General features: G+C 50.0%; 4 protein-coding genes across 4 annotated transcripts; 3 read left to right on the forward strand and 1 right to left on the reverse strand.

Annotated features, from left to right (window-relative positions):
* Window positions 1-914: 914 nt before the first annotated feature.
* Window positions 915-1,505, forward strand: SPSK_02776 (uncharacterized protein; the record flags this gene model as incomplete). The annotated part of the gene is made up of 2 exons (XM_016729641.1): window positions 915-1,425; window positions 1,492-1,505. 2 exons carry the CDS (start codon window positions 915-917, stop codon window positions 1,503-1,505), a joined length of 525 nt encoding a protein of 174 aa, XP_016588785.1.
* A 4,359-nt stretch (window positions 1,506-5,864) lies between these two features.
* SPSK_02835 (uncharacterized protein) lies at window positions 5,865-6,236 on the forward strand (the record flags this gene model as incomplete). Its single annotated transcript, XM_016729698.1, has 1 exon — window positions 5,865-6,236. One exon carries the CDS (start codon window positions 5,865-5,867, stop codon window positions 6,234-6,236), a length of 372 nt encoding a protein of 123 aa, XP_016588786.1.
* Window positions 6,237-9,488: 3,252 nt separating this feature from the next.
* On the reverse strand, window positions 9,489-12,213 carry SPSK_02226 (glucan 1,3-beta-glucosidase; the record flags this gene model as incomplete). Its single annotated transcript, XM_016729099.1, has 4 exons — window positions 9,489-10,931; window positions 11,017-11,767; window positions 11,833-11,947; window positions 12,027-12,213. The coding sequence occupies 4 exons, from the start codon at window positions 12,211-12,213 to the stop codon at window positions 9,489-9,491; spliced, it is 2,496 nt and encodes an 831-aa protein (XP_016588787.1).
* Window positions 12,214-13,224: 1,011 nt separating this feature from the next.
* SPSK_02805 (uncharacterized protein) lies at window positions 13,225-13,710 on the forward strand (the record flags this gene model as incomplete). The annotated part of the gene is made up of 1 exon (XM_016729669.1): window positions 13,225-13,710. One exon carries the CDS (start codon window positions 13,225-13,227, stop codon window positions 13,708-13,710), a length of 486 nt encoding a protein of 161 aa, XP_016588788.1.
* Between the last annotated feature and the right edge of the window lie 244 nt (window positions 13,711-13,954).

The following is a 13,954-nucleotide window of genomic DNA, read 5'->3' on the forward strand; positions in this document are numbered from 1 at the left end:
CTTTCAAAAATAATATGCCACATGGCTCGATTTTCTTGATTTGAGAATCGCCAGGACGGGCCGTAAGAAAAATGGCGACGTGCTGTTGTCATTGGACAGTGTTTGGTATTTCGGGGTAGAGTCGCATCCACCAAAACAGGTTGATGCAACGACGTCATTTCGCATCCCACGTCAGAACCTCTAATCGGAGCTCACCTGTCCGCTCCGAAAATAGTGATGACAGACGATTTGTTCCTTTGTTTCGTTTATGAAAGTCATAATTTTTCGCTTTCCATTTTATAAATACTATAATATGAGAAAAGAAAAAAAATACGCACTGAAAAGCATAGGCATGTCTCTCAAAGTCACAATTTAGATATAAATTATCAAGACTGCTGCTGATCATAAACAATAGCCCTCCCAAGTCAACACCTGGTATGACACAGGAAAGGAACTGAAGCCCATGACCATGTGGCTATGCTAAGCAAAAGCTTGTTTATCTTGTCGAGCTTATTTTCTGCCCTCTCTTCAAGTGTCGGCGGGTTCCATTCAACGGCCTTCAACAAAAGCATGACACGCACCAAATTGCGTCACAGCCTTGCTCTCATTGGGCCTTGCAGGCCACGACAGTTACAGGGGTCATGAACTGTCCAATGCTGTGCCTGAGCGACCAAAAACAGGATTCGAACAACCATACGCGATCCGTACCTTGAGAAATTTCATGTACGACGTAATGCTTCAATGTATATGAGAATACGTCAGTGGGCAGCTACCGGACGACGATGCTATTTATGTGTGCCCTTTAGACATGTATATATGGCCGTCTCATCGTCCTCCTGATCTCTCTGGCAAGTAAAGCACGCCAGCCAAACAGACTTTTTTATCATTTTTTTACCAACACACAAAATCACACAAAAACACACAAACCCGCCACAATGCCTTTCTTTTCACGCAGCAACATGGAGCCCGAGGAGGAGATCATTCCGACGCACCAGGAGACTGAGCTCAAGCAGCAGCGCGGCGGTCTCTTTGGCAGCCTGCGCCGTGACCGTGATCCCTCGCCGGTCCCCTCGGCCAACCCGTCCGTTGCCACCAACGGCTCGCGGGTCTCGACCGCCGGCTTTTCCCACTCTCGCAACTCAGACGCCGGCAGTATCGTGAGTGGAACCGGCAGCCACCGCTCGTTCCTGCACCGGTCCTTCGGCCACGGCAACAACATCGACAGCAACCTCGACCCTAGCATCCTGCAGGCACGCGAACGAGTCCTCGGCGCCGAGAATGCCGAGCGGGAGGCCGACAGGGCCCTCGACGTTGCCCGGCGCGAGGTGCGCGAGGCACGCGACCACGTGAAGCGGCTGGAACTGGAGGCCAAGGAGGAGGCGCGGCGGGCCAAGGTCAAGCAGTTCCATGCACGCGAGGTGTCGAAGCGGGCGAAGCCGCTGGGCCGTAAGTTGACTTCCTCTCCTAATACAAGTTACAATTACAATGACACAAATGTACTAACAAGTATAGGTCACGACCTTTAAACTCTTCCATGACCGTTAAACTCTTCGAGAATGAGAATAATGCGTCTTTTGTTTATGAAATCTTACGTCACTTTATATCCTCATCGTTGCCTTTACTTGCTTTATCGAACACACACTCTACTGTATACTACCAAACGTTTGACTTTATGATTCCGACTTCCTTTTGTTAACCAGCTCGTTTGTACAATAGAATATCATCTACATGTGCCACGTATAACGTTCCTATGTTTGCAACTACGCGCTAATCATATACACGCCTTTGTACGTCATTCCGTATTTAAGTACGTCGGCAACCAGCAAGCTGACTGTTCCAACCTTACGGTGACTGAACGTTGCTAGACGACGACCTGCAATGGCTTGGATTCTGCTTCGCTCAAAATTTATGTACTTTGTTTTATGTGACCCGAGATTAATATTGTATTAACTTACTGATTTCCTTGGGCGGCTATACGACTTTATTTATAACTTGTTTTGACTTTTCCTTTTCCTCCTTTCTTTAAGCATGTTGCAATCTTGAGCTGAATAAATGAGAGCCACCCTTCTCTTATCAAAGGGATGCAAAGAGAACATCGCCGGCAGCCTACCGAGCTCCTTAGAAATGTGAAGGAACGAATGATCTCTGTCGTGGCACACAACTTCGTTAGGTATCACGAATGCTCCACGACAAGATCATAATGGCTGGACATTGACGATAAAATGTCGTGGTCCTATGAACGGAACACAACGTGGCGCGACATTTTCCAAGAGATTTTTCATTCCAATTTACATGCTACAAGAGTGTTTCACAGCAATGCCGTCGTGCGCAAAACTACGGATTGCGTATTGTGGTACAGCATCCGGCACTTCATCCGTAGCTGTTGTTCATTGTACGAGGAAGTGCGGCAGTGAAAATCACAGAACAACGAGCAATGAAACCATCCAGCTAGCAAGTCTAGGCGTCTTCGAGTCTGTCGCTTCTTCGAACCATTTGTCTGGACACTTGCGACGCTCTACTACAACAGCCAATCGGGCTTCGCGACTGGCTGGAACATGAGGAAGCCCAAACATGGCGACCATTGAACGAGAACTACGTGAAAAATCTCTTTGCAGAATTTTCTTTTCTTGCATAAGTGTGTTCGTTCACGATTGGAGGAGAAACTGCGGTGGATCAGATGAGGACTGAATGGTGGCGACGGGCCGTTTCCCAGCTGCAGACTGCGGCAGTCTGCCTTGCAGGAGGAGAATATTGAACAAAAGAAAGCCAGAATAGAAGCCACATCGTCCACGGCAAACCGGAGTCCGCTCGCAAACTAACAAATTCTGTGAGGTGAGGTAAAGGCAGCAAGCGCAAGGGACTGACACGGGTCCTTCACTTCGGCCATGATCATCGGGTCGTACAATTATGATTTATGATTTGCGGCGGACTGGCCCTCTGATGTACAGATTTACGTGCGGCAAGGGATGCTTACAACGACCATAAGCCCCGGGAACAAATGAGCAAGTCTCAAACATCCGGATTGCCCTTGGGTTGCCCTTACGTCCTCTGCCACGTTTGAGGAAGGGATGGTGAGGTGGCATAATCCTAAACTTTTCTACTTTTGGGTGGCAACATGCAGCCCAACAAACCAAGACTGCTTACCACCGTACCGCATATGCATATGCAGCTGCAGGTCCGCCTCACACACACTGTAACGGCATCTCTGGCAAGGGCACTTCACTTCCGCGACAACTCTTTTTTTTTTTTGCCAGATTTTCACTGCGGCTTTTTTCTTTTCTTTTCTTTTCTTTTGGCTGCCTTGTGCGGTGATCTTCTCGTAAACTGCCCTGAGACCGCTGTTGGGCCGAGATTCTGATTTCGTGTGACCGGGACACGAGATGAAAGAAATACTCGAAGGGAGGAAATAGGTGGTCTGGAACATGAGCAGGCAACAATACCTAAATGGAAGAAAGAAATTTCCCACACTCAAGGAATACCCTTTGTTTTTGTCCTTTACGGAGTAAATCTCCGTCGTTTTCTTCCTACTTTACTTCTTTGTCCATTTATTGATTGTTTTTCAGGGTTCAAAACCGATATTGTTTTTGAGGAGACAAAGAAATAACGAAAGCCGGCCTCCAAGTAACACGAGCCACAATATGAAAGAGGACAAAGGGAAATGAAAGATGAAAGTATTTTTCACCTTCCAGTCGCCACGATGGTACATTGTCGTACGTAACAAATTGACAATTTGGCGAGTTTGGCTCGTTTGGTTAGCACCTCCACTTGAAAGTGTGGCGGACCTGCAAGTGAGAGGACGAGACGAAAAGAAAATGGGCGTAAAAGATGTGGCGCTGTTTTTGCTCACCGTCGCAGGTTGCTCAGGACTTGTCTGCCTTGGGCTTAGCGCCAGGAACAGAGGTGGGAACTAGGGAAGTGCCTGCAGGAACCGCCAGACATAATGGTGTAGCAGTACATAATCATACACATAGCATGCGTGACGATGGAGGTACATGTACATCTCGTTGGTAACTGCACAATATGAATTGAAATTGCATAACTATGGTCGTGTGTCCTTTGGTACGAATGTCCAGATGTCCGGTAGATAGAACACAAGCGGGGAAGAGAACACAGAGAAGCAGAGAAAACGAAAAGTGAGGAGAACTCCGTGCGACGAAGGACAATAAGACCAGGGAGGGTCGCAACGGTTTTGTGTCGCGCGACCTCCTCAAAGCATGGCATGTCCTCGTTGTGCCGATGGCGCCTGCCCTCCGATCCAATTCCTTTTTGAGGGGGAAATTGCAATCCATTGCGCAATGGTAGCGCTGGGGGGAGGACCACTTCGATGGTTGGACCGGCGCCAGATGGGCGAAATTATGTGAAATTACGGAATACAGAGAGCCCGCCAAAGAAGGAAAGAGATACTCTCAAAGTAAAGTCAGGGAAGAGGGGCAATGGGCCTGGACCGGACAGGAAACTGCGATCATCGTTGTTCTGAGATGAGAAAGCGCGACCAAAATGTTACGCAGTAGTCTCTTTGTTGTGATTCTCGGAGAGGAAGGTGCGACCGCGTTGAACATTCGTATCGCAATCTCCCACTGTTCTGACAAAGACGCCTGCTCAGGTTGCAGTCAACGGAGTTTCACGACCGTGCCAGCATACGACGACATGCTGAGATGGCGCAGTGCTAGGAAGAGAAACCGAGGCGAGGCAAGGGGAGAGCGGTCTCACGATATGACCTCAGACGGCCATTTTCGGCGACACATGCGACATGGCTGTGTGAAATGAAAAAGGGAAAGAGTGAACGGCGACGGGGCCAGCAAAACATACGGAAAACAACGCAAAATGGGCAAGTGCAGGGGTCGCTTTGGAGCAGGCCGAAAGAGACAGGTCTCCCCGTGCCTGTAATTTGCCAGAAACCGCCTCTCCCCTTGCCCAGGTCGCAAGTACTTCTGAGAGGACGGGTCGCAGCGGCTAAGTTGGGCCAAATTTCCCTGCAGTGCCTTGTAGCATTGACCCCGGGCTCTTGATTTGCCCACAGACATCTGTTTGGGTTTGAGAGCGCGGCAGGGGTCTCGACACTCTATTACCGCGTTGCTTGCGCCGCAATATGGCGACAGCGCCACTGCTTTGAGGCGGTTTGCACCATTTTCTCTTTTTCTTCCAGTTAGGCTGGCCCCGTCGCATAACAGACCAGGGCCTGCCAGGCTACGACAAATGGATACCCGCTGTGAAGGCCCGGTTTACTGGCCGACCCACAATTTTAATGATGGTCTCTTTCTTATTTCTCTGTGTCTTCTTTGTGTGGTGCGTTTCTTCCATCAGCCAACAAAGACCAGCGCGGTGTTATTGCGCCAAACCGACAATGTGGACCCCTGCCACAATATCCACACTCCACACACACCCACACCCACTTTCAGACACATCCAGAGACCCCCCCCCCTACGAGAGTCCCAAGCGATGGGCAGGTGCGATCGTGGGAAGAATCTGAGGCGCTCCTTCCCATTCCCATGTCGTTCTCGATGTGCATCAGTTTTGCTGGGGTTCCGCTCTTTTATTCCTTCGCTCCCCCCCTCTCCACAAACGTTCTGACTTCTTTCCTCTTTCTCTCTTTTTGAAGGTTTTGCTTCGTCACCTCCATCCACATCCATATTCTCACATATTCGGGCTTCGTTGGCAAAGTCCTCTTCCACTCACTTACACAATCGAACGTTCAGTCGTGTTTACACGCAGCCTCTCAACCACCACGCCAGTCGTCGGATCCTCCCACCTCTCTCACACAGCCTCTCCGACCATCACGATCTCTCACGAAAAACTTCATCTTCTCTCTGCGCTTGCTCCGGAAGCACAACACTTTGTCACGCTCACGCCTTGACCGCAATAGCTTAAAGTCAATATAAATCAAAATGCGCTTCTCTACGCTCACCTCGGCCCTCCTGCTGGCTGCCGCCTCCAGTGTGTCTGCTGATGCCGCCGCTGCCGCCACCGACGCGGAATCGACGACGACCACGTTGGTGTCCACAAGCACGCTGTACAAGACAATCACGCTGAAGCGTGTCGTCGCGACCACGACGGCCACCTGGCACAACGCCACGACCAGCTACCAGGCAACCGGCACAGGCTCTTTCCGCGTGTCGTCGGCAACGCACGCCGCCACGACCTCCGGTACGGCCCCGGTTGCGACCGCGACCACGAGCGGCAGCAGGGCTGGTCTACGGAATGCGGCCGGTGTTGCATTCGTCGGTGTCGCCGGTATGGTTGTTGCCGCGATTCTGTAAACTGCCAGCTTCAAATCAACGCTCCCTGGACTCCGACACTCGTCGATGCACACAGCCACCAGCTACGTTTCCTTTGTCTCTACCCCCTTTCGACACGATCAACACGCTGCGAGGCCTTGGTTCCTCGCGCGATTGTCTCTCATGAGAATTTACGACACGCCACCATCACCATCTTCACCTTTATCTCGTCCTTCAGCATTGTTTTGAGCGTTCAACATCGGCGGCGTGCCTTGCCTATTTTTCTTATGAACCAAAAAAGCTCTTACAACAACACCGACATCCGGCGACGTCAACAACGCAGTCTGGGAAATTCAAACCTCTCCGGTTCTATCATCTCGACTGAAGTGGATGAGCGGCCACCACCTCAATTTTCCGCCGGACTGGTTGACGCCTCGCAAACACCTCCTTTTTATTCTTCGCTTCTACCATTGCATGTGATTGCGGCCGAGCCTTGACTTATTCACAGTGAGAGGCCTGGGGCGTTTTCAAATCTTAAACCAAACCACTTTACCATCTTCTCTGCTTTGTCACTCTGTCGCGATTCTTTTCAAGCTGTGGCAAAACTCGGTCTTCAAGAAAAATCAAAATCAAAGAATCAAACCAAGCCCCTTTACAAAACAAATCAGCTCCCGCAAGACAATCTCTTTTTTGCTCCTACCTGCCCCCCATTTACTTTCATTCTATTTTTTACCACCTTTTCGATTCACGCCAAACGCAGCCTCTAACCTTCCTTTACAAAGCGAAGGCGAGGCGAAAATCCTTTTTCCGATACCCCCTTTCCAACCTTTTATTCTTGGTTCCGAGTTTTGGTTTGGAACAACCTTTTTTTTTTTTCCTTTTTACCCATATCTCTTTGTACCTTTTTCTTATCTTATAAGCTGTTTTTCTTTCCCTTCTGGTTGCATACATTTTCTTTACCGACTCGACTGGGCGTGCGAGTCACAAATGGGACAAGGTGCAGGGAGCAATGAAAAACAACGGTTGTTGTTTTGTGTTGTTGGGAGAACTGGATCTCGAGAATCTGCTTGTTAATCTTTTTCTTTTTGACAATCGTTTTTTGCCATTTCGACAGAACAAAGTTCACAAATTTTACTCTTTTACCAATTTTGATGATCTTCTACAGTTGTCTATACGTGACGGCGTTCTCTGTAATATGTGTACATGAGTTACGAAGTGGCTCTGACTATGGTGTTTAATCCACACGTTCAACCCCTATTTTGATTTGTTTTGTTTACGAAGCAAGGCGGGGGAGCGGGCTGGCATCCCTGGCGCATCGCATTTTGAACTTTTGCAAGGGAGACACGTTTGCGATGAAAGGGGCACTTTCCCACAATTTGAGTACAGCAGGTGCAATCACCAAGGTGTCTGTGAAGGAATGAACATTTGACAGTTGACATCTGATATCAGAAATCTCGTCTTTAAAACCTGTCTTGTCCCGTCGTCTCGCTTAACAGTAAATAAATAAGTTTTGCCCTTTTAGCGACGCGCCCGTTGGGCCCCAGCTGCTAAGCTATTCGCCTGCAAGTCGCTTTTTTGTCTTGCATGCCGCATGACTCGTCAAGCGACGCGAAGCCGCTCCTTTCTGTCCCCAGATCTATTCCAGCGCGAAAAGTAGCGGCAACCGCCAGGAACTTTGGCAGGTCGTGAAGCACGCAACCTTTCTAGTGATGCCGATTAGTTCGAAGCGGGAGGCGCCGAGTTCAGGATTCGACACTGTTGCAATGCCAAACGAGAAAAGGCAAACGCAAAAAAATGCACAAGCGGCACGGGGTATGGCTGATCTGGTCGGGGACTTGAACCTGATGCGCGATGGCGCTGAGCCGATGAATGCCATGGAGAGCGCAAAACGTCCGCGTTTGTTGACGTGAAGGGTCGCCTGGAATGTGCGCCGCGGTAGTCGTGTGCAACGCTCTGATGGGCGCCCGCCATAGAGTATTACTGAACAAAGGCTAGTGGAGCACAGTTGAAGGGCGCTTCTCTCCCAAGCATGTACAGTGGATGCATACGCCACATCACCACCCAATGGGACCATTGAAAGCCACTGACACAACCGAGGCCGCCGCTGGAACCACGGAAAGCAACCCGGCAAACGCCAAATGCCAAGACTCAAACGGAGGGCAACCCCAGAGTTCTGGCGTGCTCGAGGCTGTTTGAAATCCACTAAAGACACTTTTTGGCTCGATCGCTAATCTCAAATCCTCTCCACTAACAAATTTAAGTTCATAGCCACTGATGGCGCGTGCTGGCGTAATTCCTAACCAGAAGCCATACACAGTACTTCCATTGGTTGTCGATTCCTCATACAATGATGATCCACAAGCAAATCAGCCCAATTCAACGCACATCCACCTCAAAGCTTACGTTTCTTACTCTGTACAGCCCAGCATCACGCTCGTCTTGGTTGCGCAATTTGCCTATCACCCAGCAATGCTCTCCACAAACCACGACGACAATCGAGATTGTCAATGGATCAACAAATTTTTTTAAAATTTAATGAAAATTATACTGCACGGAGTAAACAAAAAAGTATCAACGCTCGTATTGACCTCGGGGTGCATTCCGACATTTCAGTCGACTTGTCCTCACATCTGATTACGCGCATCGACATTTGTAGGGCAATGCAAGGAAAACATGGACTTTGAGACGGAGTAGAATTTGAGAAAAGCGCATCGATTGATTATGTTTGTATGTCATCCGCATCGTGCCCCATCTAACGAGTATCACCCAACTCATAAGGCTGCTTCACATGGCCCAAAATCTTCCGACTTAAGATGCACCCCAATATCCTCGCCAACATTCACGTCCGCTTGATACTTAAACGTATCAACACATCAAAGCAAACTTGTTCGGGACAGATTCCGTGTCCTATTAGTGCAGTCATGTGGAAACTCAACGTAAATGTTTCTCTCCGAACACATTCTCTTACCAAGCATAATCAGAGCTGCAGTCCGTCTGCGATGGCACCGGAAGAGGAAAACTCATACTCAAAGTCGGCAGCAGGGTCGTCACAAAAGCCAATGAGATGCTGGTAGGGGAAGTGATGTTGTTCGCTGGTGGCCTCATGATAGACCTCGTCGCCTCAACAGTCAGAGCACTCAGTGTACTGAGCGAGCTTTCGGCGCCCAGGTTCCGTCCCGCCCGGGACCGCCCCGTCGAAGTAGAAGTCGAGTCTAAGGAAGCTGCCGAATTTGGGAACTTGCAACTACCGTTGTCTCCACATTTAAGATCGATTTCCAACGAGTCTTGGTTCCGCTAGAACTTAAACAACGCAACGCAGGCGGTGTAGCCGGCAATGTTGTCACTGTACAACGCCACATCGGCGCCTTGCCGGTTGATCATGCTCACAGATCCAATAGTGTTGAGGTTGTACATCTCGATGCCAACAACGTCGGATGATGAGTTGCTGTGAATAGCAGCCGGTGACGGTGACGGTGACGGTGATGCCGGCAACGAGGACGACGGTGAACCAATCACTGTGGCATTATTCACTTCGCTTGCCAAAACACCCGTGTACACCATACGAGCCTGGCACAGTTCGCCGTTGCCAGGGGCGCTGCAAGACGTATCGTAGTTGTTGAAGAAAGAGTAAAGGCCTGCTCCGTAAACACTCACATTTTGGGAGTTGACAATTCGTAGACCCCACGCCATGGCACACGGAGGGTTCCCGGGAAGCTGACCTTGGCTATTGACTACAGCGGGATTGCAGTCCTTGTCAAAGTCAGGATCATGGATTGTAATGTTTACCGGATTAAAAGGCGCCGGTGCCGGCGGGTTAGGCTGGTAGTAGGGTGTCTCTGTCTGGATCATGCCCATCCAGATGTTGCGCGTATTGGCAAGCTGGTACTGGTACTTCACGTGGTGCTCTGCGCAGGTGGCCACCATCCAGATGCGTCCTTGTTCTGACTCCACAAGAATACCGCGTCCACTGAAGATGGAGATTTGCGAGCTGAGAGGGTCCTCAATGTCATGGTCTGCCGTCCATATCCAGTTGTTCTCCAAGTATACGTTCGAAGCCGATCTGGTTATATGCAGACCAAGATACGCGGCTACACAGGCTGGGTTGACGTAGTTGGTGAGCTGCGGCGTCTTGCCACATTGTGCCAGTTGCAATTGGGATCCGGCAAACCCGCCTACACGCACGTGTACATCCCACATCCCGGAGGGTGGGTTTAATGCTGTGCATGGACCGACGGGCGTTTCAAGGTTGAACTCGATGAGCACAGCGCCTGCCATGGGACCTTGTGTCGAAACGATCATGTCGGACCACTCGACGTAGCCAACTTCGCCAGGCCGGCCGACTTGTACCACTGGATACGGTGCATTCATGTCTTGAAATTTGGGTCCGGTCCCCATGATCACAGAGGATAGCGCTTCACCAACAATGCGCACATTGGGGGGAATACGGATCGTATCAGTGACCAGGTAGTATCCTGCGTCGACAAATGCAACCGAGTCGGTGAATTCATTGGATGCTTCGTGGAACAGAGCATTCAGTGCAACTGTGTCGTCTGTGACGCCATCACCCTTGGCTCCGAACTGCCGTGCTGTCAAAAAACTAGACACTGGAACGTCGTCGTACTGCGGCTTCGACCGTTCAAAGTATTTGATGCCCAGTCTCAGTTCGTCCAGCTCGGGGAAATATGCATCGTTGAAAGCTTCGTACACGTTTGGTCCGTTTGGAACGTAGATGTTCCCCTATGAAAAGGTAACGTGTGTCGTTGTTAGTCGAATCCATACAGGACGGGAAATGGGACGGAAACGGAGGGACGAGAATACAAACATATGCGAACCCCTTTTTCACAAGAGTGCCTGACGCATCGCTGTCCACGACAGCACCTTGTGGCCCCATGACTGCCACGTTGACCTGCCTGAATGCGACGTTCTCCATGATGAGAGAGCCTGCGCCTGGCTCTGTTCGGTTGCTTGGTGCACGGCCCGAAATGATGCCCACGGGTGTGTTGTAGAACAGCGAGTCAAGAAGCGTCACAGAGCCAATGATGGGACCGGTCATGTTGATGCCGATTTGACAGTCATAGACGTAGATGGACTTGTACGTCCATGCCCAGTTCCAGATTTGGAGGATAGCGGTGTTGGAGTTGAAAAACGTCATGTTGCGCATGGTGTACTGCTGGTTACCCAGCTGGCAGCCGTATGTGCCGCCGTAAAACACCAGGTCGTTCAGCAAGCCACCGCTTCCCTCCTCCATGAAAATTCCAGTATGTTGCCTGCCCGGATCAGGAGACATGACGAAGACGCAATTTTGAATCGACGTGGCTTGGGCCGAAGGCCAATGAACTGCAGTCACGGCGCCCGGAACTTCTGTAGTATCAAACCGAATGTTGCGCAGCTGGCGAAAGAAGACATTGGTCGAAGTGTACTTGAGCTTGCCTGTCACATACACGTCACCGTCGAGCATACCGATAATGTTGGGAACGAAGCTTGCCATGGCCTTGATGGTGGGCATGTTGCGGGGGTCGCCGATGATCTGGGTATAGTAGTAGTCGACGATGGACGAGGAGATCATATAGGTCCTGTCTGAGTCAGTCGTGGCTCGCCGCAGCAGTTGCATACGTCTCGGCGTCAAAATATCTCTTACCCAGTTGGAAAGTACACTACCGCAGGCGTTGTAGTCGACCCGACGCATGCTGTGAGTCCGCCGCAGCGGTTGCCGGCGCTGATTGCAGCATTGATCGCGGCCGTGTCATCAGTCACTAGAAGCGGTCAGATATTTTTGCAGGGTGGGTTTGAGCATCGACAAGGAAAGACAGAAAGGCAAGCAAGGAAACACACCTCCGTCACCGACTGCTCCGTAGTCCTTCACGTTTCGAAAGATCGTGTAGCTCTTGTCCGGGTTAAACGACGCGATGCCGTTATGGGCGATGGCGTCCATCCAGTACGGCGTAGCGCCGGGATCCTGGGCAACTGTCGCCCCGACAAAGGAGGCGGCGAGTAGCGCAAGGACGCTCGTGAGATCCATGATGGAGATGAGGGTATCAGCATAAGCTTCAAAGCATTCCAGAGTTGGCTGTCGATTCTGTCTCAGGCTGTGATGTGATGCGGTAAATACAGAGTTGGGAGCTCAATGTAAGATAAAGTGCTGACTCGTGCCTCAGAAAGATTTCAAAGTAAATCAGACACCAGAGTAAACACTTCAGAAGTGGTATCTCAAGGGAAGCTTAGATGTAGACGGAAGAGATCGAGCACAAAGAGAAGGGGTGCAGATGTTTATTGTGGTGCTTAAGGGGTGTTCGAGGGACGTGTTTTTATTTTATTTTTATGTTTAGTTTTTGTGCCAAGATTTTACCTTGTTATCAAATAGCGACATGAGGAAGGAGCGACACAGAACACGCACTTCAAGCGTGCACAACCACGCAGAAAGGGAAGGAGCGAAGGTGACAAGAGCCTCATGGCACCGCTTGCCTAACGGGGCCATGACATCGGCTCTGGATTTTTAAAATCTACTTCTGTCACAAGGAAGACAAAAGTAGGCACCACATCTAAGAACATGACCTCATTTGACTGAGAAGCGAGCGAAGATGCGTCACATGGGCAAAATACCAGCTGCTCTGGAGAGTCTGTGAACTTCATGTCGGTTTCTGGTTAGTGAGACCTCACTTTGTATCCTCCGAAGTCATTTCTCACTTGCACATGAAGAAAAACGAGCGAATAATAAATGAAATGAGACTTAAAAACATAAAGAGAAGTCACGTATTGGCCTCGGAGTAAAGACAAAGCGGCCACGGTCGTGTTGTCCAGGATCCATTTTAGTCAAAACGATCGTTCTGGTGAAGCACCCAAACAAAGAAGTCACCACAAAGGCGGCAACAATGAATATTTTGCTCACAGCCACTTCACTGGCATACCACATTAAGAAATTTAAAAATATAAATAAGGTGAACTTACTGTCCAATGTGCTAAATTTCCCGCATGGCTATTTTTAAAGAGTAAAACCACAAGTCAGAATACAGCCCCCATAATACCATTTACGATGCCGATGCCCATTAACGAGTTCATCTACATCCCACCACAGGACCGGGAGTGCCTGAGACGGCTGGCAGAGCTGCTCCAAGAATACCCCGACATCGCAGCATTGTCAGCTCTGTCACCATCGTCACCGCCGCCCGCTACGATAGAAGGCTCGACAAAGATAGCAAAGACTGTGGCCAAGGGCATGCCCATGAACAAGCCCCTGGCAAGTCCGCCTTCTGGGCGTGTGGCCGCCCTCCAACTCCCGATACAGGACTTGCAGCGACCGGAAGCAACGCGACACAGAATGCGTGCGACCCACTACGGCAGAGGGGGAATCAAGTGGACGTCATTGGGGCACGGGTTCAGATACACGCCGGGTCCGTCCGTGGCGACGCCGTGGCAGCAGTGGACATGGTGCGACGCGGTCGGGCAGCTGGTACGGTGTATCCTTTTGCTCGCTGTGCTATGTGCTGTATACATGCTGCCGAGTATGGTTCACCAGTGAAGAGTGGAGAAGCAGGAACGAATGATTGGATAACAAAACGATACAATAGAACAAAATCTATGTATATCACATAATCTAGAAATCGCGATCTAGGGTTGCGAGTAAGGAGCGAATGGGGAATGCATAAAGAAAGAGCGACAAATTCAAGAAAAGGCAGAAAAGAATATAACTCCTAGCCATGCCTCCCAATACCCAAAAAATGCTTATATATAAACAATGCGATGCAAATAAAAGACTCCGAGAT

This window comes from Sporothrix schenckii (assembly GCF_000961545.1).
Source record: "Sporothrix schenckii 1099-18 chromosome Unknown Cont43, whole genome shotgun sequence".
Classification (NCBI taxonomy): domain Eukaryota; kingdom Fungi; phylum Ascomycota; class Sordariomycetes; order Ophiostomatales; family Ophiostomataceae; genus Sporothrix; species Sporothrix schenckii.